At 39.6% G+C, this 26,881-nt stretch overlaps 1 protein-coding gene across 16 annotated transcripts in view; it reads right to left on the bottom strand.

Moving 5' to 3' along the window:
• Positions 1–26,881, bottom strand: part of ADGRL3 (adhesion G protein-coupled receptor L3) — a 1,097,183-nt gene that overhangs the window by 718,231 nt on the left and 352,071 nt on the right. For all 16 annotated transcript variants that reach the window (XM_089687883.1, XM_089687880.1, XM_089687882.1 and 13 more), the window contains exon 5: positions 12,324–13,124. In XM_089687883.1, coding sequence (XP_089544009.1) covers positions 12,324–13,124 — 801 coding nt within the window. The remainder of the gene's footprint in view (positions 1–12,323; positions 13,125–26,881) is intronic.

Raw genomic sequence — 26,881 nt, forward strand, 5'->3', positions numbered from 1 at the left:
AATATCTTATAGATTGACAACTTTGTGTAAAAAAAAATTAATTTTCATTTTCTTTTCACATTTTCCAAAACCTTGTGGCAAAAAATTACGTCTTCAGAAGACTCCCCGTGCCTCTTAAAACATACTTTAGGGTGTTTGCTTTCCATAATGGGGTCATTTTGTGGGTAATTCCATTGTCCTGATGCTCCAGGATCTCCAAAACGGCAATAGGTAGTCAAAAAATTAGATGTGTAATTTTTTCCCCTAGAACTCCAAAAGGTGCTTATTGGATGTGGAGCCCCCCTATGTGGCCACAGTGTAAAAAAGTCTCACACATTATGTATCGCCATATTCAGGAAGAGTTATAGAATGTGTTTTGGGGTGTAATTTTAAGTATGCCAATGTTGTATAATAGAAATATCTCATAGATTGACAACTTTGCGTAAAAAAAAAAAACATTTTCATTTTCTTTGCACATTTTCCAAAAACATTTGGCAAAAAATGCAGTCTTCAGAAGACTCCCCATGACTCTTAAAATATACCTTGGGGTATTTGCTTTTCAAAATTGGGTCATTTTGTGGGTAATTCCATTGTCCTGATGCTCCAGGACCTCCAAAACGGCAATAGGTAGTCAAAAAATTAGATGTGTAATTTTTCCCCTAGAACGCCAAAATGTGCTTATTGGATGTGGAGCCCCCCTATGTGGCCTGACTGTGAAAAAGTCTCACACATTTGGTATCGCCATATTCAGGAAGAGTTATAGAATGTGTTTTTGGGGTGTAATTTTAAGTATGCCTATGCTGTGTAATAGATATATCTCATAGACTGGCAACTTTGCATAGAAAAAAATTAATTTTCATTTTCTTTTCACATTTTCCAAAACCTTGTGGCAAAAAATTACGTCTTCAGAAGACTCCCCATGCCTCTTAAAACATACTTTGGGGTGTTTGCTTTCCAAAATGGGGTCATTTTGTGGGTAATTCCATTGTCCTGATGCTCCAGGATCTCCAAAATGGCAATAGGTAGTCAAAAAATTAGATGTGTAATTTTTTCCCCTAGAACTCCAAAAGGTGCTTATGGGATGTGGAGCCCCCCTATGTGGCCACAGTGTAAAAAAGTCTCACACATTATGTATCGCCATATTCAGGAAGAGTTATAGAATGTGTTTTGGGGTGTAATTTTAAGTATGCCTATGTTGTATAATAGAAATATCTCATAGATTGACAACTTTGCGTAAAAAAAAAAAACATTTTCATTTTCTTTGCACATTTTCCAAAAACATTTGGCAAAAAATGCAGTCTTCAGAAGACTCCCCATGACTCTTAAAATATACCTTGGGGTGTTTGCTTTTCAAAATTGGGTCATTTTGTGGGTAATTCCATTGTCCTGATGCTCCAGGACCTCCAAAATGGCAATAGGTAGTCAAAAAATTAGATGTGTAATTTTTCCCCTAGAACGCCAAAATGTGCTTATTGGATGTGGAGCCCCCCTATGTGGCCTGACTGTGAAAAAGTCTCACACATTTGGTATCGCCATATTCAGGAAGAGTTATAGAATGTGTTTTTGGGGTGTAATTTTAAGTATGCCTATGCTGTGTAATAGATATATCTCATAGACTGGCAACTTTGCATAGAAAAAAATACATTTTCATTTTCTTTTCACATTGTCCAAAAACTTGTGGCAAAAAATGAAGTCTTCAGAAGACTCCCCATGCCTCTTAAAACATACCTTGGGGTGTTTACTTTCCAAAATGGGGTCATTTTGTGGGTAATTCCTTTGTCCTGATGCTCCAGGACCTCCAAAACTGTGATAGACAGTCAAGAAATTAGATGTGTAATTTTTGCCCCTAGAATGCCTAAGGGTGCTTATTGGATGTGGGGCCCTTCTATGTGGCTAGGCTGTGAAAAAGTTTCACACATGTGGTATTGCCATACTCAGGAAGAGTAGCAGAATGTGTTTTAGGGTGTAACTGAAAGTATGCCTATGCTGTGTGACAGAAAGAACTTAAAATGACAACTTTGTGAAAAAAAAATAAAATTACTTTCATCATTTCCCCTTAAAAAATTGGCAAAAAATTACAACTTCAAAAAACTCTCCTTGCCTCTCATTAAATACCTCAGACTGTCTACTTTCCAAAAAGGGGTCATTTGGGGTGCATTTGTACTGTCCTGGCATTTTAGGGCCCTGAGAAATTATATAGGTAGTCAGTACATCAGGATTGATACATTTTCAAATATATATACCATGGTCTGTGGACTCTATAACGTTAATACAGACTAAATAATACACACTGATTTGGGTTATTTCTACCAAACAAAGGTAGCACAATGGATTTTGGCCTAAATTAATGAAGAAAGTATATTTATTTGCAAAATTTAGTAACAAAAACTAAGAAAAACATGTTTTTTTTCAAAATTTTCAGCGTTTTTTCACTTTTCTAGAAAAAAATAAAACCCCCAGTGGTGATTAAATACCACCAAATGAAAGCTCTATTTGTGTGAAAAAAATGATAAAAACTTCATTTGGATACAGTGTCGTATGCCTGAGTAATTGGCATTCACAATGTGAGAGCACTGAAAGCTGAAAATTAGCCTGGTCAGGAAGGGGGTAAAAGTGTCCGGTCTGGAAGTGGTTAAAGTACTCAAGGCCAAATGCTTATCCAGATCTGATTGCAAAAAGGTGAGGATTCATCCCAAAGTATTTTCTGTGGTGAAATTTTCTTTTCTTGCACCCAGCAAAGTAAGTCTTCCACATGTGCCAGTAGAGCATTGTGTGAATAATTCCAGTGATGCTAGCCTTTAGGGGTTTCAGGAACTCAGCAGAGACCTATGAGATAGAGCTCCTATGCCAGAAAGAGATGATTAGGGCAGGACACTCTGAAAATCATGGCACAAGTCAGTATGCTGTGGCTGTGTTATATGGGCATGTCATGTTAGGGAAAATAAAGTGTGATTTCTCGTAAACACTGAGACTTTGGAGGATTTGGTAAGGTAGATGCAAAGAATATGTATAATATATTAGCAGATGGGAGAAAGTCCTATGTTGAAATTAAAAGTTCACCTTTTGGACAAAAATAATAAATGCACTTTTTTTGCAGGTAAAAAAATGTGCATTTATTATTTTTGCCCAAAGGAGCCTATAAAGCATTGCACCAGCCTCCATTGTCCTAGAAGCAGCAATTTTGCAATCCTTGGAGGCCCTCCAGTCCCTAGTGTTCAGAGGATTAAAATTGCCTGATAACCTCACAACCTCACTCCATCCATGTGTACTACTCTTCGGGTCTGTAGAGCTGGGCTTCGATTGGAATCTCTCCCCTCCAATACCTTATCCCCGCATACTCCACTTTGGCTGAATCCTTCCCTTTCCCACTTTGTTACAATTCCAGACCCCCAGGCCTGAGCTAAATACAAAATAAAAACATTGGAACATATCATTGGACATACTGGTTTGCTCCCCTTCCCAATTCTCCAATCTAAATTTAATCTAATCCCGCATTATTACTACTGATACCTTCAGGTTTCCCATGCCTTCAGAAGCCAATTTCCAGGACAACAAATATCTCTCTCATACTCTGAGTTGGAGGCTATCCTTCTAGTGCCAAACTTGGAGAAACCCACATCAGAGCTGTACCGCTACCTTGTAGTGGCGGCTAGCCCAGAGTTAACATCGCCCCCATAAATTTCACAAAATTTGGTCCTGCTGGTTAGATAATGCCTCCACCGCCACCATGGTGGATGACAGGAGGGCTTATGAGTGTTTGTATTTACTTGCTGTGTCTTCTTTTGCTTGTAAAGGGTCCCTTCACGTGAATTTAACTGTGTTCGTTTAAGCCTTCCATGTCATTTGACTCCCCCCCCTCCCAGGGTTTAGTTTTAGTTGTTTTTTGTGTTGGTGCTGCTGGGCCAAGGCCCTGCCCCTGTGTGGGTGCTGTCTACTTATTTTTTGTTATAAGTGTTCTCTGTTAAACTCAATAAAACAGATTAAAAAAAAAAAGCATTGCACCAGCGATCAGTAGATCACCGATGCTATGCAGGTCTCCTGCAGACATGTCAGAATATCTGCTTGCGGGATTTACAAGTAAGTAGATATACTGACAGGAAGCTTCAATGAACTACCATGGTGATCCACAGCGCCATGGTCGTTCACTGAAAACTAAGGCTGTCGGGACTTGTAGGCACTCATTCACAGAACACTGGATCCCAAACAACCATGCTGTTTTCAAATCTGACAGATAGTATGGGTAAACTTCTCCCCGTACTATCTGTCAAAAAGAGGGAGGTCAGAGGGAGGTGCAGCTGCAGCTATGGGAACATGTTACATATTCCACCCTAAAAATAGGTGGAACATGTAACATGTTCCAAAGGTGAACTTATCCTTTAATACCGCTTTAAAGGACAAAGAATTCAGCTATTCTGAGACAATTAGAACTTCCAAAAGCTGTCCACTGAGGTCTTGGCAACAGTAACCAAACACTAATAGGCCCACATAACAAAACAATAAAACTGGAAGCAGCCAGCATCTCACAGAGCTGCCTGAAGGAAGCTGGTAGTAGACATGAACAACCTACCTGATACCTGATGTGATTAGAGAGCGTATGAACAGAAGATCAGGTAGCAGTCTTGAAAATCTGTTATACAGCTGCCTGATGCTAAATTGCCAAGAAGCTCTTATACATTTAGTAAAGTGAGTTTTTATGGGAAAATGTGCACCCTTGTCATTAAGACCATTAGCTTAAACAAAGATATGTCTAAGCCACTAAGAAATGGTTGCACAAGAAACTGGTTCCTCTTTACAGGGACTATCAGGATTGGCAAAAAGAGTGTCAGTCTTTCCAATAGAAGTAGTGACTGAGCTGTAAGCCTGAACAGCATGAACTACATCCAGGCAGTAAAAAGATATTTACTTTTGATGTCCTGGTTGAGGTGAAAGGCAAAGACCAGTTTCAGAAAGAAAGAAGCTCTAGGCCTAGTCCTTGTGCAGTTCCAAAGAGGGCTCTTTACAGGGCAAGGTGGTGATGGCAAAATGATAGCAAGTTTATGAGTGAGTGGAAAGTTGATGTTCATAATGGGTTTAAAGGCAATCTCTGATGCGACGAGATACCCAAATTTAAATCCTACAGAGTCACAGGAGGTTGTACAGGATGGGCCACATGAGAGACACCCTGTACAAAAGTCTTGACCAAAGAACGGAAAGCTAGTGAAATAACTTTGCGAGGGCTGAGATTTACCCCTTGATGGTATTCAAGCCCAAATGAATGAGACCATGTAGGTATATTTTCTATCTGTTAACAGTGTTGGAATTACTGAAGCAGAGAGACCCCTGTCCCTTAAGACCTGAGTTTCTACAGTCAAGCCATTAAAGTAAAAAAAACATGAAACAGAGGTAAACTAGTCAAGGTTTCTGCCAGAAGTTTGACCAAGGCAAACTAATATACAGTTGTTTTTAAAATAATAGCAGTCAGACATCACTAACTTGATCGAGCACTGTTTTTGGTAGAAATGATATTTCTACATAGCAAATAATTTACTAGCAGGTGTAGTAGAGTAATAGAAATCCAGCAGACCCAACAGTCATGACATGCATGCTACTGATTCTGTGTAATTGAATCACTAATTGAAAGGGGCATGTTCAAAATAATAGCAGTGTGGAGTTCTATTAGTGAGGTCATTCATTCTTTGAAAACAGGTTGCAATTGTTGCCCTTATTTAAGGAAGGAAGGCAGCAAATGTTGTACATGCTGGTTACAGTGCATTTCTCTCTGAAATTCTGAGGAAAATAGGTTGTTCCAGACATTGTTCAGAAGAACAGCGTACCTTGATTAAAAAGTTGGAGAGGGGAAAACATATAAAGAAGTGCAGAAAATGATAGGCTGCTCAGCTAAAATGATCGCAAATGCTTTAAAATGGCAACCAAAACCTGGAAGACGTGGAAGAAAGCGAAAAACTACCATTCGAATGGATAGAAGAATAGCCAAAATGGCAAGGACTCAGCCAACAATCAGCTCCAGGAAGATCAAAGAAGGTCTAAAGTTACCTGTGAGTACTGTTACAATTAGAAGACGCCTATGTGAAGCCAAGCTATCTGCAAGAAGCCCCCGCAAAGTCCCACTGTTGAAAAAAAGACATGTGCTGAAGAGGTTACAATTTGCCAAAGAGCACATTGACTGGCCTAAAGAGAAATGGCGCAACATTTTGTGGACTGATGAAAGTAAGATTGTTCGTTTTGGGTCTAGTGGCTGGAGACAGTTTGTCAGACGACCCCCAAACACTGAATTCAAGCCACATTACACTGTGAAGACAGTGAAGCATGGTTGCGCAAGCATCATGATATGGGGATGTTTCTCATACTACGGTGTTGGGCCTATTTATCACATACCAGGGATCATGGATCAGTTTGAATACATCAGAATACTTGAAGAGGTCATGCTGCCTTATGCTGAAGAGGAAATGCCCTTGAAATGGGTGTTCAAACAAGACAATGACCCCAAATACACCAGTAAACGTGCAACATCTTGGTTCCAGACCAACAAGATTGACGTTATGGAGTGGCCAGCCCAATCCCCGGATCTTAATCCAATAGAAAACCTGTGGGGTGACATCAAAAATGCAGTTTCTGAGGCAAAACCAAGAAATAGAGAAGAACTGTGGAATGTAGTCCAATCATCCTGGGCTGGAATACCTGTTCACAGGTGCCAGAAGTTGGTTGACTCCACGCAACACAGATGTACAGCAGTTCTCAGAAACAGTGTTTATACAACTAAATATTCATTAAGTGATTCAAAGGAAAGCAAAAACATTTTTCAGTTTATATAGTGAATGTTTGAGTTTGTAAAGAAGAATACAGACACTGCTATTTTTTGAACAGTCTAATATTCATTTTTCTTCAATTTTTTTAGAGGAACAACACAAATTTGATATATTTTTCTTCATGTTTTGATTTGGAATAGAATGTGTAGTGTTCCCAATGCATTTGTGTGTATGGAAATAAAAGCTATTAGAAGGATTTTGAGCTTTATTCACTTTTTTCAACACACTGCTATTATTTTGAACACAACTGTATCTATCTGAGCCAATTGGAGCTATAAGAATCACCAGAATACCCTCCATTGTGATTCTGTAGAATACATGAAGAAGAAGCAGAGGAGAAAAAATGTAGCTCAGGTTGCAGTGATCTCCACCACAGCATGCACTGCTTTTGCCAGAGGATTTCTGCATCTGGAGCAAACGTGCTAGTTCATTGTTAAATCTGAGGGCCAAGAAGTCCACTTCCACCATTCCCCACCTCAGACACAGTGTCCAGACACTGCGGACTGAAGTAGACTGCCTGACAATTGTGCATGACTAGAATGTAAATGATAGACAAGGCTACAACATGGACTTCTGCTCAGACTTAACCCCATTTTACCACTCTCACCATGGCAAGACTACTGGTTTCCCCATGGTGGTTGATGTAACTAACTGCTGTGACATTGTTTGACACCTGATAGGGTGATGACAACCAAACCATGCAGCACTAAAATGTTAATCTGTCACCTGTTGACCAAGTCTCCTGCACTGAAAAGGTATCTAGGACTCCTCCCCTCCTCCTTCAGGCTGATATCCCTTGTGATGATCTGCTAAGTCACCCAAGACAGTGCACAGGACTTTCCCAACTCCAGAGCTGGATTCCTAACCTACCAGAGCAGAAATAACCTAGTCCAAAATGGCAGGTCTGTCAGTTTCTACAGGCTGAATAATAACTAATAGTGGCTTAAGAATATCAACATATAACACATCCCCGAAAAATTATACCACAATACAGAAAAGAAGTAGAAGTATGGGAACTTTTCAGGTGCTACTTTGTTAGTAAAATCATGCATGATGTATAGAAATGTACACGTTAGACCAAAAAGAGGGACAACCAAGGTTGCACGTGAGGCGGATGAGTTTGGTCCAAAAAGAGGAACAGTCCCTCCAAATGAGACAGTTGGGAGTTTTACCTTTTATATCACTTTGCCTTCCTGCTTAGATTTTAAGCTCTCATGAACAGGGCACTCCTAGCCCTTTTGTCTTGAAATGTTATGCTACTGTATCATCTACATCTATTTTGTAATGCATTGCACAAACTGTCTGCAATATATAAAACCTGTATAATAATACTAATGCTAAGAGGCTAAAAAGTAAATACATTGAGATGAGAGACTTGCTTCTGCAGATGGCAGGAGAAAGCAAGGACTGCTGCTGAACTAGCAACCCAAAATCCAATCTGTCCAATTATGTATCCTATCCAAAATAGCAAGCCAGTGCTGTAAAAGTGTTTTCACTACACCTAACACAAATACCAAAATAACCAACCAGTGAAGCAGTATAAAACAGCACATATAGGTGCAACAGGCCAAACAAAATAGATAGAATTGAGTGCAATTACACTAAATAAACCACAGACCCCACTGTAAATAAAACATGAAACCACAAATTAGTATGATATCTCTATCAAATATCCACTTTACATCATTCTGTGATATACACAGTAAACACAGATGATTAAAAAAAAAACAATAAGGCCCAATTGTGCAAAAGCATGCTGATATAAAATGTCACAAAAGTGAATGTGAAACAATAGTACATAGAACATAAATGCATAACATTCATAAATACCAAATTTCTCAATGATCACAATATGAAAAAATCATATGCTAATATAGCAAATATGTGCAAATGTTATGATACACCAAAAACAATACAGAATAACGTACAGTAAGTTGTATAAAAACAAAAGAGTTCATAAGTGACACGGTCTAATCCCAAGGGAACCATCAAGTGCTTTTTCTCATGCTATGTCATCTCTGTGCAGAGCAATAGTCCCCACCATATGCCACACTTGTCTGCTTACCTTAGCAAAATTACTTCTTAAATAAAATGAGGTCTATAGGGCTTGTTTCCCATAAAGGGTTAATATGGTGATAAGATCTCACCCCTTGACCACAAAATAGAGCACAGCCCTCTGAAAGAGTCCCCTAAGGACAGAATACTTAAGGCGGAGCCTGTTTCTGATGACGTTATCATGCTGTGAGTAGTTTGAGTGTCCTCATCTAGAATTGCAAATGTGTTAGTTGGGTTATGCTGTGTGTTATCACTCAGTCATACCACATGGTGTATTTTCAGGTAATATGCACTCTGGTCGATTACAGCTTGTGAGTGCTTTTAATCTACTCTTCTTGTTTCCTAATATAGAATACAGTAAACACTGTGTCGTTCTTTTTCTTTTATGTCTTACTTAAATTATGATGGGAGTCTAGCTGGAGTCTGTTATCCAGTCTGGTGGCCAAGAGGGAGAGATCCTATGTTTTTTTTTTCTACCACCTAAATTTCAAAGATTTCAGTAAATCTAAACCCTAACTACAGTTGCAAGAAAAAGTATGTGAACCCCTTGGGATTACGTGGAGTTTTGCATGAATTGGGCATAAAATGTGCTCTGAACGTCATCTAAGTCACAACAATAGAAGAACACAGTCTGCTGAACATAATACTACACAAACATTAGATGTTGCCATGGTTTAATTGCACATAACATGTAAACATTCACAGTGCAGGGAGGAAAAAGTATGTGGCTTAATAACTGGTTGACCCTCCTTTGGCAGCAACCTCAACCACACGTTTCCTGTAGTTGCAGATCAGACCTGCACAACGATCTGGAGTAATTTTGGACTACTCCTCTTCACAAAACTGTTTCAGTGTAGCAATATTCTTGGGATGTCTGGTGTAAATCGCTCTCTTAAGGTCATGCCACAGCATTTCAATCGGGTTGAGGTCAGGACTCTGACTGGGCCACTCCAGAAGGCATATTCTGTGCTGTTGCAGCCATTGTTTTGTTGAATTACTTGTATGCTTTGGGTCATTGTCCTGTTGCATCACCTATCCTCTGCGGAGCTTCAGTTGGCGGACAGATGGTCGTACGTTTTCCTGCAAAATGTCTTGATAAACTCTGCAATTCATTTTCCCATCAATGACAACAATCCGTCCAGGCCCTGAGGCAGCAAAGCAGCCCCGAACCATGATGCTCCCTCCGCCATGTTTTACAGTGGGGATGAGGTTTTAAAGTTGGCGTGCTGTGCCTTTTTTTTCTCCACACATAGTGGAGAAAACAACTCAATCTTGGTTTCTTCTGTCCACAGTATATTTTGCCAGTAGTGCTGTGGAACATCCAGGTTGTCAGGGAATGAGAAGATCGCCACGACGCATGAATCTGCACATGCGTAGGATTCCGACAAGACAGAGGCAGGCGGGCACTAGGACCCAGGTGTGCCTGTGACCAATGACAGTGCTGGCAGGCACTAGGACCCAGGAGCGCCTGTTAGTGCCGGGCTGGCTATTTAAACCAGCTCTTGCAATGCTCACATTGCCGTATGGTCTTATTCCTGTGTTCCTGTTCCTAGTACCTGAGATTGCCTTTGTTGCCGAACCTGCCTGACCCGGATTATCGTGATTCTCTCCTGCCCTGATCCCTGGCTTGTCTGACCATTCTTCTGCTTTCTCCTGTTTACCTGACCTCCTGTTGCTGAACCTGGCCTGTGACCCGTTTATCCTTTTGCCTGATGATCTGTACCATCTGCCTTTGCTGTTACCGACCTGGCCTGTCTGACTACGTTATACGCTACCTCTTCACATCTGGCTCTCACTTGTACCTACCACTGGAAAATCCACCTCTACCACAGCTGGTTGAACTCGGGGGTCGCAACCTGGTCTCAGGCTGCTTCAAGTCCATCCCCACCATCAGGGGGTCTGGTGAAACAGCAGACTGGGGCTTAGATTCCTGAGGGATTCCGGCCTGTGGGTCGCTAGAGGCTACCGCCAGTCGGTCCTTAACACAGGTGCTCTTTTGCAAACTTCAAACGTGCTTCAATATTCTTTTTTAACAGCAATGGCTTCCTCCGTGGTGTCCTCCCATGCACTCCATTCTTGTTTAATGTTTTCCTTATTGTAGATGTGTCAGCAAAAATGTTAGCATGTGCCAGAGATTTCTGTAGGTCTTTAGCTGACACTCTGGGATTCTTCTTTACCTCATGCAGCATTCTGCGCTGTGCTCTTGCAGTCATTTTTACAGGACGACCTGCCTAGGGAGAGTAGCAACAGTGCTAAACTTTCTCCATTTGTAGACAGTCTGTCTTACCGTGGACACATGAACATCAAGGCTTTTGGAGATACTTTTGTAACCCTTTCCAGCTTCATGCAAGTCAACAATTCTTGATCGTAGGTCTTCTGAGAGCTCTTTTCTGCGAGGCATGGTTCACATCAGACAGTGCTTCTCGAAACCAGCAAACCCAAAACAGGTGTGTGTTTTTAAGGGCAGGACAGCTGTCAGCAACACATCCAATATCATCATACTGATTGGAGTCAAGGTTGGCTCACTCCTGGCTCCAATTAGCTCTGGGAGAAGTCATTAAGCTAGGGCCTCACATACTTTTTTCTCCCTGCACTGTGAATGTTTACATGTTATGTGCAATTAAACCATGGCAACATCTAATGTTTGTGTAGTATTATGTGCAGCAGACTGTGTTCTTCTATTGTTGTGACTTAGATGACGTTCAGAGCACATTTAATGCCCCATTCATGCAAAACTCCACGTAATCCCAAGGGGTTCACATACTTTTTCTTGCAACTGTATGTTAAAGATTCTAGGAAGTTTTGGTGATTAGTTTTAGATATACTTTAAAGTGATTGTAAAGGTTCAGGTTTAATTTTTTTAAAATAACAAACATGCCGTACTTATCTGCTCTGTGCAATGGTTTTGCCCCAATCCTCCTCTTCTAGGGTCCCCTGTCAGAGATCCTTGCCCCTCCCCCCTGCTGACAGCACCAAGAGCAAGCTGCTTGCTCTGGGGGCACTCATGCGTGCTCACTCCCAAGCTGCCTCTGTGGGGCTCTGCCCCCTGTTGCCTCAGCAAAGGTTGTGATTGACAGCCAATAGCCCCCACAGCTATGTCTTAGCCAATGAGAAAGCAGAAACCCAGGATAGCGTCTGCCCTTGTGCACATCTCCAGATTGAGATCAGGCTCAGGTGAGCATTAGGGGGGAGTTGCACACTGAATGTTTTTGTAGCTTTATGAATAAAATGTAAAAGGTATAAAAGCTTCAGCTTTTAGAACCACTTTAACTAAAGCTTTTTTTTCCTGTTATAAATATTTTTTTAATATCTTTATAAATCTGTACTCCTGCATGTTACAGGAGCTCAGTGTGCTAACTAGTTTGCAAATTATGGTAAGCAGTTTATATTGTATAAAACCATGAGATACACCCAAAGATTATATCAGACATTTGATGGCCATACATATTCAGTGCAATATACCAGAATTTTTTTAACACATACCTGTTTTGCTGTCCAAGATTCCAAAATCCAAGGAATATTTCACAACATGATAATTGTTCCACACATAGAGCAAATTATCCCGGGGATTATAATCCACAGCAGATATATATTGATAAGAGTTTGGAAATGATATATCTACATATGAATCACTATTTTGGTCCGTAAAATAAATGTAATCAATCTTATTCCCTGTGGCTTCATTGTCATCATCTTCATAAACAGATTTCACCACATATAATATTCCACAGATCATGAAAGCATTTGATGCAGATCTTTTGTCGTAGGCTGTATCCCAGGTTCCTTCAATCCTCAATGTGTAAGGATTCAGCTGGCTAATGACTATTTTCCCATTATTTTGTTCTGTTGCATAGATCACCCACAGTCCATTTTCATCCACTGCAAGATCAATATCTGATTTTCCACCCCACCTATATGGAGAGGTGTCATGATAATTGGCACTTGCAATGATGGCCTCTCCACTTTTTATTCTTGTTCTAAGATCAAACTTGACAATATTCCTGGTACGCTCTTTATTGAAAAATAGTGCCCCATCATAAACAACAAAGCCTGTACCATCCACCCTATGAGGAAGTTTATATGTCGTTGTTGGACGACCAGCAATGAAGTCATCTTTGGAAGAATACTCAGTTAAGGTATCCGTTCTATATGGAGTCCAAGGCATATAGTATATTTTATCAGATGCCTGTAAAGGATCTTTGCACCAAGCACCTGATTGGTGATCGGATTCAAATAGATGTTCACTCTGGTAAACGCCTTTAAGCAAGCCAGGACATAGAAACACTGTAAAAAAACAAAACAATAACATTATTCCAAATAGTGTAATTAATAAAATGACACTATACACCACATATGTATTTTATCTGAATCTTGATGATGTCTCTTTTTAAAAAATGCTTAGTTGCATGGTACTGTGAGTCATTGATCCATAACAACTATAGGGATAAGAAGTTTTGACTTTTTCTGCTTTCTTTTCCTTCATGCTTGTTCTGGATCTGTAACCAGACACAGCCAGGCTACTAGCATTTTCTGATGGAGTTGAGCAATGGTGGCCTCCATAACAAAATACTTGAAGCTTTTGTTCTGTCAATGCTTATGAATACTTGAAATTTTTAACATTTATAAAGATTACCAGTACCCGCTCTTTATAAAGATCCACTCCTAAGTTCAGTATAATTATAATGTCACCTCAAGAAAGTAAACCACTGTAATTTTTTTCATGTCCTTAGCAAAAACCCTATTTTCTCCAAGATCTCGTTGTTCTAATATGTTTTCATGTCAAACAGCAAGTTTTTTTTTTTTTCTGGAGAACCACCATTGTTTCCTTCTGCCACAATCACACTTTTAGAGATTCTGCTATATGGATGTGTAACAAGGAAGAGGCAATATGAGATTCTGTGTAATTGAAACTATAAACCCACTTAATGCTTGAAATGGAATTGTACGAGATACATATGCAAAAAAAACCAAAACATTGCGATGGTCTCTGGTTTCTTTTACCTTGTGTACTGTGTACAATGCGGACTATACAAAAAACAAATTGTGATTTTTGTCATTTCAGAAGGAAGCATTTTACTCCGATTTTTTTTTCTTTTAACTTTGACAGAACATTATGGAGGGACCAGCAGGATCAAGTTGATAAGAAAGTAGACAATTAAAAAAAAACACAATAAACAGGACAAAAAACTAATTTTCTTTGAAAAATGTTATCATGAGGTGTGGCACCATGGGCTGACAGGAGGGTATGACATGCTGACAAAAAACCCAAAACTAAATTCTAGTCTATACTATTATTCTGTCTGCTTTCTGCTTTTCATTGTTTCTGGTCCCACGCCAGAATATAAGGTGCATTGAGGCATGTGATATAAAATGTGCTGTAATGCACCTCACACACAGAAAAAAGCTTACATTTTCTTTGGCACTGCAGTGCCCTACAAAGCACATTACGTGTTGTTGTGTGCTGTAACACAGCTGAAATCTGGACTGTGTTGGGATGCCATTCAAAGTGAATGGCACCCTAATTTCCCTCATGCATGCATGCATAGTGCACTCATTGTGTGTTGTAGTAAAGTGGTAGTGTGAAAAAACTCTAAGTGTTGCTTCTTCGTCCCCTTTTTCTCTAGGTTCCACTGCCTATTTTCTTTTCGTGTTCCTATTTTTTGAGGGGTTAATAAAGGGGGGTGTTTCCTTATTCTAGTGCTCTCACTTTTCCATTTACAGGCAAAGAGTTAAACAAGTCCAGGAGACATCACAGTAACAGTAATAACATAGTTCTAGGGGAAAGGAAGCTTCTCACCGAAGATGTTGGTAGGGCCACCAGATCTTTCCTGGATCCCCACCGGTGTCTGTACCACTGATGCCATTTTAAGAAGGGGTATACATTTATACCAACTCTAAGATATTAAGTAACTAAGTCATTAAAGGACAAGTTCACCTTTGGTAACATGTTACATATTCCACCCATTTTTAGGGTGGAACATGTAAAATGTTCCCAATCCTGCAGCTGCCACCCGATGTCCCCCCACCCTCCCGTGACAGAAGTACAGGGAAAAGTTCCCCATACTAGCTGTCATTTTTCAAAAACAGCTCCACCCACATGGCTGCGTTATTCATTCACAGTGTTCTGTGAATGAATGGACTACAAGTCCCAACAGCCTAAGTGGCTGTTGGATTGCAGTTCTCAATGAACTACCATGGCACTGTGAGCCATGGTAGTTCATTGGTTACTATGGAAACATTGCACTACTCCGATGAAAGTATTTTTTAATACAAAAATAATAAAAAATAATGTTAAAAAATAGAGAGCATTTTTTTTCATTTTTTTTAAAACTGCCTTTCAACTGCCTGCCCGTGGTGCAGGGCAAGTGGTGGCTTTGGACAAAGCGATGTACCCTTACGCCATGTTCTCTTTCCGAATTTTCTAATTCGTGTGTGTAAAATGTAGTGCTTTTACTCAGTGTGGTGTTCTCTCTTCTCTCCCTGGACCGACGGACGGGGGGGGGGCAACGGGGGGTTGCCCCCCCCCATTGGTCCAGGAAGAAAAGAGAGAACATCACACTGAGTAAATGTACTACATTTTACACACAGGAATTAGATTAGCACATTTAACACTCTGATTGCCTCTATTAACCCTTTGATCACGTCACCCAGCCAGTGCCATTAATACAGTGTCAGTATATAGAATATTTCACTGATCACTGTATTACTGCCACTAGCGACATCAGGTAGCATCAGGGTCAGTTTTCATCCCTCCCAGTCAGGGTCAGCTTGTGTTAGATTGCCTGCACACTATCGCCACCTTCCATGGCTTTCTCAGGCTTTCCCGTCCCACCGGGGAACCCAAGAATGCAGCCAGTGGTTCTGCCAGCTGACCATAGAGCTGATCGGAGACTGGAATTGCTCCAAATCATCTCTATGGTCTAAGGAACTGGAAGTTACAAGCATTTCATCATTTCACAGATATATCTTTCACAGATATAAACAGCACCATTTTAAAATTGGGAAATTATCTGATCACACCGATCTTGGTGTGATCAGATGCTTTAAGGGCAGAGGAGAAATCTCAGAGTCTAATAGACCCCAGATTTGTCAGGAAAGAGTACCTGTCACTGCCTATTGCTATCACAGGGGATATTTACATTCCCTGTGATAACAATAAAAGTGATAAAAAAATGAAAGGGACAGTTTAAAAATAAAAAAAGCTAAATAAATAAAGATAAACAAATAAATAAATAATCACCCGCTCCCCTTTGACACGCAAAGGCAAACACAAGTGTTGGTCTTGTATAGGTATGTAAACACCATGCATGTGAGGTTTCACCGCGAACGATCGAGGGCAGTAATTCTAGCTCTAAATCTAGTGTAAATCTAAAGTAGTACCGTGTAAAGGCTTTTAAAGTGTCGCCTATGTAAATTAAATATTTAAGTAGTTTGTTGCGATTGCGCATGCACAATTTTAAAGCATGTCAGGTTTGGTATCTATTTACTCAGCGTAACATCATCTTTTATATTTGATCAAACAGTTAGGCAATACAGTGTGTTGTGTGTTTTTTCATTAAAATTCAAAAAAGTGTATTTTTAAAAAAAATTTGCATTTGAAAATCACTGCGCAAATACTGTGCAACAGAAAAGATTTCAACACCCTTATTCTCTAGGGACTCTGCTTAAAAAATATATAATGGTTGGGGGTTCAATATAATTTTCTAGCAAAAAATTTTTTTTTAATGTAAACAAAAAAAGTGTCAAGTGGTCTTCAAGTGCTTAGAAGAGTAGGTAATGTGTGGCATAAGCTTCTAATGTTGGCCCTGAAATACTAGGATAGTAGAAGCACCACCACAAATTACCCCTTTTTGGAACGTAGACACTCTAAGATATTTGCTAAGGGGCATAGTGAGTATTTTGCAGATCTCATTTGTTGCCACAAGTTTTTGGATAATAAAGAAAGAAAACAAAAATGTATATTTTTTTTTCAAAACCTTGTGACATAAATTATATCTGCAATATACTCATCATACCCATTATCAAATTCCTTGGGGTGTCTACTATCCAAAAAAACTGTGATAGGTAGGGAGGAAGTGACATAAGGAAATATGCCCTTTGAAAGCCTAAAGGTGGTCATTGGATTTTGGGGGCCTGTATGTGGCTAGGCTCCCAAAGTCTTACACATGTGGTATCCCCATACTCAGGTGATGCAGCAGAATGTGTTTTGAGGTGTTATTCCACATATTCCCATGGCATGTGTGAGCAATATACCATTGTCCAAAAATCTGTGGCAAAAAATAAAATTTTCCATGGACTTAACATGCCTCTCAGCAAATTCTTTGGGGTGTCTACTTTCCAAATAGGGGTCATTTAGGGGGTTTTGTACTGCCTTAGCATTTTAGCACCTCAAGAAATGTGATAGGCAGTCAGAAAGTAAAAGCTGCTTAAATTCCAATATATATATACCATTGTTTGTAGACGCTATAATCTTCACACAAACCAAATAATACACATATTGGGATTTTTTTTACCAAATACAGCAGAATACATTTTGGCCTAATTATATGACTAACAATGAGTTTATTGGACATTTTTTATAACAGAAAGTAGAAAATATAGTTGTTGTTTTTTTTAATTTTTGTCTTTTTTGTTTATATCACAAATGAAAACCCAGTAGTGATCAAATACCACCAAAAGAAAGCTCTATTTGTTTGAAAAAAGGACATAAATTGTGTCTGGGTACAGCGTTGCATGATCATACAGTTACCATTTAAAATAGCACAGTGCTGAAAAGCAAAAAAATGGCCTGGACAGGAAGAGGGGGGGGGGGAACCTTCCGCGGATAAAGTGGTTAAATCTACTCCCACCATCATTCTAAGACTAATACTAACTACCCTGTAAATGAAAGATGCCTATAGTTACTTATTCCAATGGTTCCCTGGTCCAGTCACATGATCTACCCAACCGCTGGCTTCAGTGAAGAGGAAAGATAACCGGCAATGGCTGCGATGCCAATGTGATGGCATCATCCATAGACTTGCTATGGAACATCTGTTGCCAGCTGTGCCTGTTCCACACTGAAGCTGGCACTAGAGTTGGTCATGTGACCGAACATCTTTCCTTTACAAGGTAGTTAAAATAAAACACTTAGAAAGGGTGTGGGAACAAGTTTAAAGCCTGACTGAAAGAAAAAAAATTCCCCTGCAGTGGGGCTGTGCCCGCATTGCAAGCGTTAACTTCTTGTTTTGTGTCTAGGGGATTGGAGAAGAGAGATATACTTATCTAATCCTCCCCAGATAAAACAGGGTCCTGCAGCTTCTGCTCTACCCCTGCCCGCGGTCTGAAGGTCTTGTGCAGTGGACTGTTACTGATGTCATCACGCCCATAGACCTGCTCAGGATGTGAGGACATCACGAGCAGTTCACCGCTGGATCGTAGGGGAGTGCCATTTGCCGCTAGAGGAGAGGACCAGGTAGGTATAAGCTTTCTGGTCACCCCTGGACGAAACAAGCAGTTAACCCATACAGTGTTCAGTGCATGGGAAAACCTTTTATTGCCCAGAGTTGGGTTTTAAGCTTAGATAGTATTTGACTGGATATCTACTTTAATGCTATCTATGGTCTCCAGTTCCTGTTTTGTCTGACACCAGTAAAAAAAAAATCAAGAAAATAAAGGATATCTTCATAGTGAGGATACAGACTGCAATTAAATTAAATTGAGGTTCTAACTCTTCCACTTTCTATACAGTTGTGTTCAAAATAATAGTAATCAGACATCACTAACCTGATCAATCACTGTTTTTGGTAGAAATTATATTTCTACACGGCAAATAATTTACTAGCACGTGAAGTAGAGTACCGTAATAGAAATCCAACAGACCCAACAGTCATGACATGCATGGCTGATTCTGTGTAATTGAATCACTAATTGAAAGAGGCATATTAAAAATAATAGCAGCGTGGGGTTCTATTAGTGAGGTCATTCATTCTTTGAAAAACAGGTGGCAATTATTGCCCTTATTTAAGGAAGGAAGGCAGCAAATCTTGTACATGCTGGTTACAATTCATTTCTCTCTGAAATTCTGAGGAAAATGGTTTGTTCCAGACATTGTTCAGAAGAACAGCGTACCTTGATTAAAAAGTTGATTGGAGAGGGGAAAACATATAAAGAAGTGCAGAAAATGATAGGCTGCTCAGCTAAAATGATCGCAAATGCTTTAAAATGGCAACCAAAACCTGAAAGATGTGGAAGAAAGCGAAAAACTACCATTCAAATGGAAAGAAGAATAGCCAAAATGGCAAGGACTCAGCCAACAATCAGCTCCAGGAAGATCAAAGAAGGTCTAAAGTTACCTGTGAGTACTGTTACAATTAGAAGACGCCTATGAGAAGCCAAGCTATCTGCAAGAAGCCCCCCCGCAAAGTCCCACTGTTGAAAAAAAGAGATGCTGAAGAGGTTACAATTTGCCAAAGAGCACATTGACTGGCCTAAAGAGAAATGGCGCAACATTTTGTGGACTGATGAAAGTAAGATTGTTCGTTTTGGGTCTAGTTTGTCAGACGACCCCCAAACACTGAATTCAAGCCACAGTACACTGTGAAGACAGTGAAGCATGGTTGCACAAGCATCATGATATGGGGATGTTTCTCATACTACGGTGTTGGGCCTATTTATCGCATACCAGGGATCATGGATCAGTTTGAATACATCAGAATACTTGAAGAGGTCATGCTGCCTTATGCTGAAGAGGAAATGCCCTTGAAATGGGTGTTCCAACAAGACAACTACCCCAAACACACCAGTAAACGTGCAACATCTTGGTTCCAGACCAACAAGATTGACGTTATGGAGTGGCCAGCCCAATCCCCGGATCTTTTTTTTTTTTATAAATATTTATTAATTTTCAACAAAATACATTTTACCATCATTTTCTCTAATTAAAAAAGAAAACTAAACAATATCATTCTACTACAATGATTATCCCCCTAACATATCTTTATTCCCCCCCCTTACCATCCTCATTCATCTCCCACCCTCCTGCCCCCCCCCCCCCCCCTCCCGACCACTCTGCGTTTTCCAACCTCCTCACTATGGAGAGCAATCAAAGTATGTTTAATAGGATATTACATCTTCATATATTTCACCTTCCCTTTATGATCTTCCCATGTTTTCCATTTTGCATAAAATGTCCCCAACTTGTCTACATGCATATAATAAAGTTTCTCCATCTCACAAATCTGATTTACTCTAACTACCCAATCCTCTTCCGTTGTCACTTCCTTTTTTCGACAAAACCTGGGTATCAAACTCTTCGCTGCATTCAAAAAATACCATACACCCGATTCCTTATATAATTTTACTGACAACTCTGTATCGTGGAAAAGACAAACCTCTGGGTCTAACCTAATATTGATTTCAGTAATCCTTCCTATTAATTGAACTATTTTCTTCCAAAATGTTTGTATTTTTAAGCACTCCCACCATATATGATACAACGTACCTATCTCCCCACAACCCCTCCAACACAGTGGTGAAATCTCCCCATTCATTTTATGTTCAATTTGTGGTGTAATATGCCATCTTATCAAACACTTATAATTTATTTCCACCTCTCGCATACTAATATTTTCGTGAATTAATCTATATATTTTCTTCTGCTTCCCCTCGTCTATTTCCATCCCCAAATCTCTTTCCCATTTCTCTATATACATTGGTTTTGTGCTGGTGTCTAAATCAGTGAATATCTTATATATTTTAGCAATTCCATGTTTTCCATCTCCCAGTGATTCCAACAATTTTTCAAATGGATTCCAAACCTTTCTAGTTCTCAAAGGCTTCGGGAGTCTCTTAACAAAGTGCTTCAATTGGTGATATCGCCACTCATCCATCCTATTGAAAACATCTCCTTTCTTCTTTTCCAACTCTTTACATGATCCGAATTCCTTCCCCACCATTATATCTCTCAATTGCACGTCCTCCTTTATAATCTATTTTCCTGTGATACCCTCCCTACCTGGGGCGAAAAACTCTGTATTCCTTAGTGGTATTAACAGTGAATTAAAAACCCACCCCTTCTGTCTGTGAAATATTTCCCAAACTCTTAAAACATTTAACGTGTGCTTGCTTGTGTTAACATCTAATCCCCTATATTGTGCGGGCACCCATATGATCCTACCCAGATTTGTTCCACTCAGTATATTTTAAATTTTAGCCCAACTTTTCCCAGGATTGTGCGTCCAATCAAAAACTCTTGCCAACATTACAGATTTATAATATCTCTTAAAGTCTGGTACTCCCAAACCACCCCTCTCTTTATTTCTACTCAATGTTTTATAACATATTCTAGGTTTTTTATTCCTCCATATATATCTTGTTATAATTCTTTTAAGTTCTTTAAAACATGCCTCTGGAAGTTTGATTGGAACCATTTGGAATTTATATAAGACTTTGGGCACGATTACCATTTTTATCAGATTTATGCGTCCTATCCAAGACTGGTTTCCTCCCCCTAATCTCTTTAATTCCTCTTTAATCTCATTTAATAGTGAGATATAATTTAGTTTATACAAATTCTTATATGAAGCAGAAAGTTTTACCCCTAGATACTTTAATTCTTTTTCCCTCCATACGAAGGGAAATTCTTCTTGTATATTTTCTTTTTCATTGTTTGTAAGATTTATATTTAAGATCTCAGTTTTTGTTGGGTTAATTTTTAAATTTGATACCTCCCCATATTCCTTCATTAACCTCAATAAATTTGGGAGAGTTATCCTAGGATTTCCCACATAGAACATCAGGTCATCCGCATAGGTCGCCACCTTATGTTCTCTATCTCCTATCTGTATTCCCTTTATATCTATATTCTTCCTTACTGTAGATAACAACGGCTCCAAAGATAAAACATATAACAATGGGGACAGTGGACATTCCTGTCTTGTGCCATTTGACATCTCGAAAAACTCTGACCTTTCTCCATTAACCATAATAGCTGCTGAGGGCTGTCTATATAACTTTCCAATCCACTCTCTCATTCTAACTCCCAGCCCCAGCGCTTCCAAGGTGTCCATCATAAATCTCCAATTCACTCTATCGAATGCCTTTTCGGCATCAATTGACAACAACACCACTGGGGTTTTCCCTTTTCTACTTTCCTGAATGAGCAACAATGATCTCAACCCGTTATCTCTGCCCTCTCTTCCTGGGACAAACCCCACCTGATCCTCATGTATCCAATCAGGCACTAAATCTTTTAACCTATTTGCCAATACCTTTGCATACAATTTAGTGTCTACGTTCAACAATGAGATTGGTCTATAGCTTGAGCACTGGGAGGCATCCTTATCTTCCTTATGAATTAGAACTACATTAGCCTGTAGAGATTCTCGCCTCATTTCTATCTCTCCCCCCAGGGCGTTCATGTATATCTTCCATTTGGGTATTAACAGTTCTTTATATTTTTTTATAGTATCTCACAGTATACCCATCTGGCCCCGGGCTTTTCCCCGCCATAGTACTTTTTAATGCTGTTTTTATTTTTTCTAATGTAATTTCTGATTCTAGGGAGTTCGATTGTACTTCACTCAGTTTTGGTAGGCCTGCGTTTTTTAGGTATGTTCTTCTTTTTTCACCATTTACTATTTCAACTTTATTTATAGTATCTTGGGGGGTGATATTATACAGCTTACTATAAAGCTCTTATTAAGTACTTTCCCAGCCTATCTCCCCATCTATACCTTTCACTTATTACTTTATTAAAAACTCTTCTTTTTTCCTCTTCCATCAAGGTCTCTAGCTCTTCTTTCTTTTTTATCTTCTTCATTATCTCCTTAGATATTTTACTTTTATGCACCTGTTCAAGATCGAATATTTCCTTTAGACGTCCGCTAATTTTTCCCCCTTCTTTTTTCTTTTTTGCTCCCATTGCAATAACTAATCCTCTTATGTAAGCCTTATGAGCCTCCCACACTGTAGCCACTGACACTTCTCCCTTATCATTCTCCTCAAAAAATTGTTTAATTTCCATCTCGATCTTCTGATCAATCTTATGATCCAGAAGAAGTGCCTCGTTCATCTTCCAAACTAAACCTCTCTTCCCCATCTTGATTTCATTGCAACAGGGGCATGATATGATAAAGACCTTACTTCAATTTTTGCTTCTGCTACAGACTCTATAAATCAGTGTTCTATCAGTATATAATCCAATCTAGAGTATGTCTCATGTGCATGTGAGAAGAAGGTATAGTCTCTGTCTTTCATGTGCTTAAATCTCCATATATCTACCAGTTGACATTCATGTATCAACCTCTTTAATGACCTCAGAGACCTACTCTCTTCCCTCTGCACAGAAGAGGTTGTGTCCATCCGCAGATCCATACAAATTTTAAAATCTCCAGCTACTATCAGACGGCCTTTTTTAAAACCCATCAGTTTTTTCAATACTCCCTTCAAATATATATGTCATTCTATTCTCCAACTCAAACCTTATATTCTTTGCGAACCCTATAGCTACCCCCTTTGCTCTTTTAATAGATGAATCTGCATAGTACCATATTGGGTAATGTCTAGTATTCAGCCTTACATTTGACTCAATCTCTAGATGTGTCTCCTGTAAAAAAACCACGGAAGATGTTCTGTGTTGCAACTCTCTAAACAATCTAAATCTCTTCCCAGGACAATACAACCCCTTTACATTATACGTTACAAACTGTACTTCTTCCATATTTCCCTTCTCCTCCACCTCCTTTCCTCTACTGCTTCTCTCTTAACTCCTCTCAGCTCGCAGAGTGTTACGCCTAATACCCCCCTCCCTCCTCTCTCTCCCCAACCCTCCCACTCCACCCACCCATATCCACCTCCCTTCATCCTCCCTCTTTTTAGGCTTAAGATTTGCCTACTAATCATTTGTGGGCCAAAACCCAGCTTTGATTTGATTTGGGGTTAAACTCCGTCCATATACGGCTCTCCTTTTCCAAACCCCCCTGTCCCTTTATCTATCTAATTCGATAACTTCTCGCTGCCACTTGAAGTAGGTCTGTCCATTATGGAGTTTAAGATTTTAACCCTTTCAAATCCTCTCCCTGTGGACTCTCTGGGATTCCTCGTATCCTGAGATTACTCCTTCTATCCCTATTTTCTTGGGCCTCTATTTTGTAAAGCAATTTCTTTTGATTTTTCCCGATTTCCAGTGTCCGTTTCTTAAGTTCTAAGATATCTTGGGCATGATTTTTAAGTTATTCCTCCGTTTCTTCCACTCTGCATAACAATTGCCCAAAATCATTCCATATCGTTGCTATTTCTTGCTTTATTGACTTTTCCAAATTTTTAAACATTTCTGCCATCTCTTTCTTATTCGGTACTTGCAATTCCCTTTCAAGTTCTCTTCCTTCCCTATTTTCTAACATATGTTGACTGCCATTGTCCATTCCTAGGGGATAGTCTAGGACTTTTTTCCAAACTGATTTCCAATTCGCTCTTTTCATTTATCCCCAGATCTTAATCCAATAGAAAACTTGTGGCGTGACATAAAAAAATGCAGTTTCTGAAGCAAAACCAAGAAATAGAGAAGAACTGTGGAATGTAGTCCAATCATCCTGGGCTGGAATACCTGTTCACAGGTGCCAGAAGTTGGTTGACTCCATGCAACACAGATGTACAGCAGTTCTCAGAAGCAGTGCTTATACAACTAAATATTCATTAAGTGATTCAAAGTAAAGCAAAATCTTCAAACATTTTTCAGTTTATATAGTGAATGTTTGAGTTTGTAAAGAATACAAACACTGCTATTTTTTTGAACAGTCTAATATTCACTTTTCTTCAATTGTTTTAGGGGAACAACATAAATTTGATATATTTTTCTTCATGTTTTGATTTGGAATAGAATGTGTAGTGTTCCCAATGCATTTGTGTGTATGGAAATAAAAGCTATTAGAAGGACTTTGAGCTTTATTCACTTTTTTCAACACACTGCTATTATTTTGAACACAACTGTATGTATCTGAAAAATGAACTTTAACTTGAGTAAAGCTTTTCAAATAATTACTATGGTCAATGTTACAAGAATGTATTATTACGAATGTTTAAATTTTGTTCTGTATTGATTGAAGTTAAAGGTTCCAGCAAAGAATCATTGTAAATCTGGCCATTCACTGTATGAATTTTGGCTGGTTCTTAATGAACTGACTGAAAATTCACTCAGCAGATGGACCTGTCAGTCGCCTCCCGCCTGACATAAGTTGATTTAAAAAATCAAAGGAGTCAGGCAAAAAGTTGTCAGCCAAACAGTGGCTGCATTCAGTGAGCAGGTTCCTGCTGCTGTATTATGCATCAGCACAAGTCATCCTTGCAAATGTAGCCTTATACATCTTTTTTCAGGACAGACAGGGTTTTAATTTGGTAGCAGATTTGGAAACATATGTTTTTATTTCCTAGGTTTAGGATGAAATAGTGAAAATGCAGAAAAAAAAAAAAATTTCTGTAATTTTTTCCTAATGTCACATTTTTGTAGTTTGCGCAGCCTTAGATATCTACTCCAAAACAAGTGTAATTTTTATGTATTGCAGGGGGTAGGTGAATGCTTGTGTTTACCTTGGGTGTGTGATATTCCCTTGTCACGTTACATTGCAAACCATGCAGAAAAAAAAAGTTTGCCTAAATTGTTAATATTTATTTATATCAGGTACTTATATAGCGCCAACAATTTATGCAACGATTTACATATACAGTATATTGTACATTAACATAACCTTAGGATGAGACGAAGTCCAGTTGGTCAAAGCATACAATTAGTATAATACCAACTTTATCACAGGTTTGTTATCTGTACAATTACAATTACATTGCATTTACATTGAATTTGACACTTAAGCGGCAAAGGCAAATGTCATCCAGATCATCCAACATAATTGTTGGGATCCATGGAATAATCTGGGGGAGGGAACTGCCCACCCATGCAGCTCTGTAGTAACAGACTACTTCAAATAATAATCTGCAAACAATAGAGCAAAAAAGCAATGGGCTATGCAAGGCTGGAGATAGCTGTGATACCGGATGTGTTGTCACACAGCATGTGGAAACATTGTGTTTACATTCTTTGCTACTGAGACCTCCTACAGAGTGGTCTGTAGCAGGATCCGAAGCTCAGGAGCTGAGTGTTTCAGCGGCTGGGCTTAATGCTGTACCGAAAGTTAGTAGTTCTGTAGTGGATTGCCCATTTACTCATCATGCTCAAATGCAGTCATAGGGTCCCTTTAAATCCTTTCCCACAGCTATCCTCTCAGTTTCCTTCCCTTATTAGCTTAGAGAGGCTTCTGATAAGAAGGAGGTAGGTGGACAGGTGATCTGTAGCCAGGTGGGCGGCCATCCACTGTCAGAACCACCATGCAGGCAGCTTGACCAGAACCTGCTAGCATGCATCTTCTTCAAAAGACCCAATTACTGTAGCAGCACCTCCCATAATTATACCAAAGTATTGCAGTTCCAGTTGGGTTGCACTTTGTTTTTAAGCTTTGGATCCCTCCAGCTGTTTGCCTGTGTTACAAGAGCTAACCTGGACTTCAGTGAGGGATACTGTTTATGAGGCCAATCACAAGAAGCTGTGTTACTGAAGTAGTGATTCTCAGCTCGACTCTCTGTTGCTGTAGAGTCTTCAAAGAGAAGTATGGGAATAGTTTTTTTCCAAAATTATACTTACTGAGGTGGACGCAGCATCGGTCCGAGGCAGCATCTGTCCCCCTGCTGGCTACGAAGTGTGAGAACTCAGCAATCACATGACCGCTGATCTCTGAGTTCTCACAGCTGCTCTGAGCAGAGAGTGGGACTGTCAGTCACCACTGTCTCCTTTGCCCCCCTCCGCACTCAGTGAAGCGCCGGGCTGTGGAGAGTGAGGGAGCAGCTGACTCAGGCTCTCAGCGATTCGCTGAGAGGCTGAGCCAGTAGCCGCTCCAGACTCAGGTGGATCCCAACTTTAAAGTTGGGATCTTTCCCCAGCCTGCACCGGCTGAGTGATGTCTGTCGACAGTGGGCTTCAACCCACTGTCAACTGAAAATGGGTCACAGGAGTG

Source organism: Staurois parvus, unplaced genomic scaffold, assembly GCF_062004578.1.
Source record: "Staurois parvus isolate SC_StPar_1 unplaced genomic scaffold, SC_StPar_1.0 ptg000439l, whole genome shotgun sequence".
NCBI lineage: Eukaryota > Metazoa > Chordata > Amphibia > Anura > Ranidae > Staurois > Staurois parvus.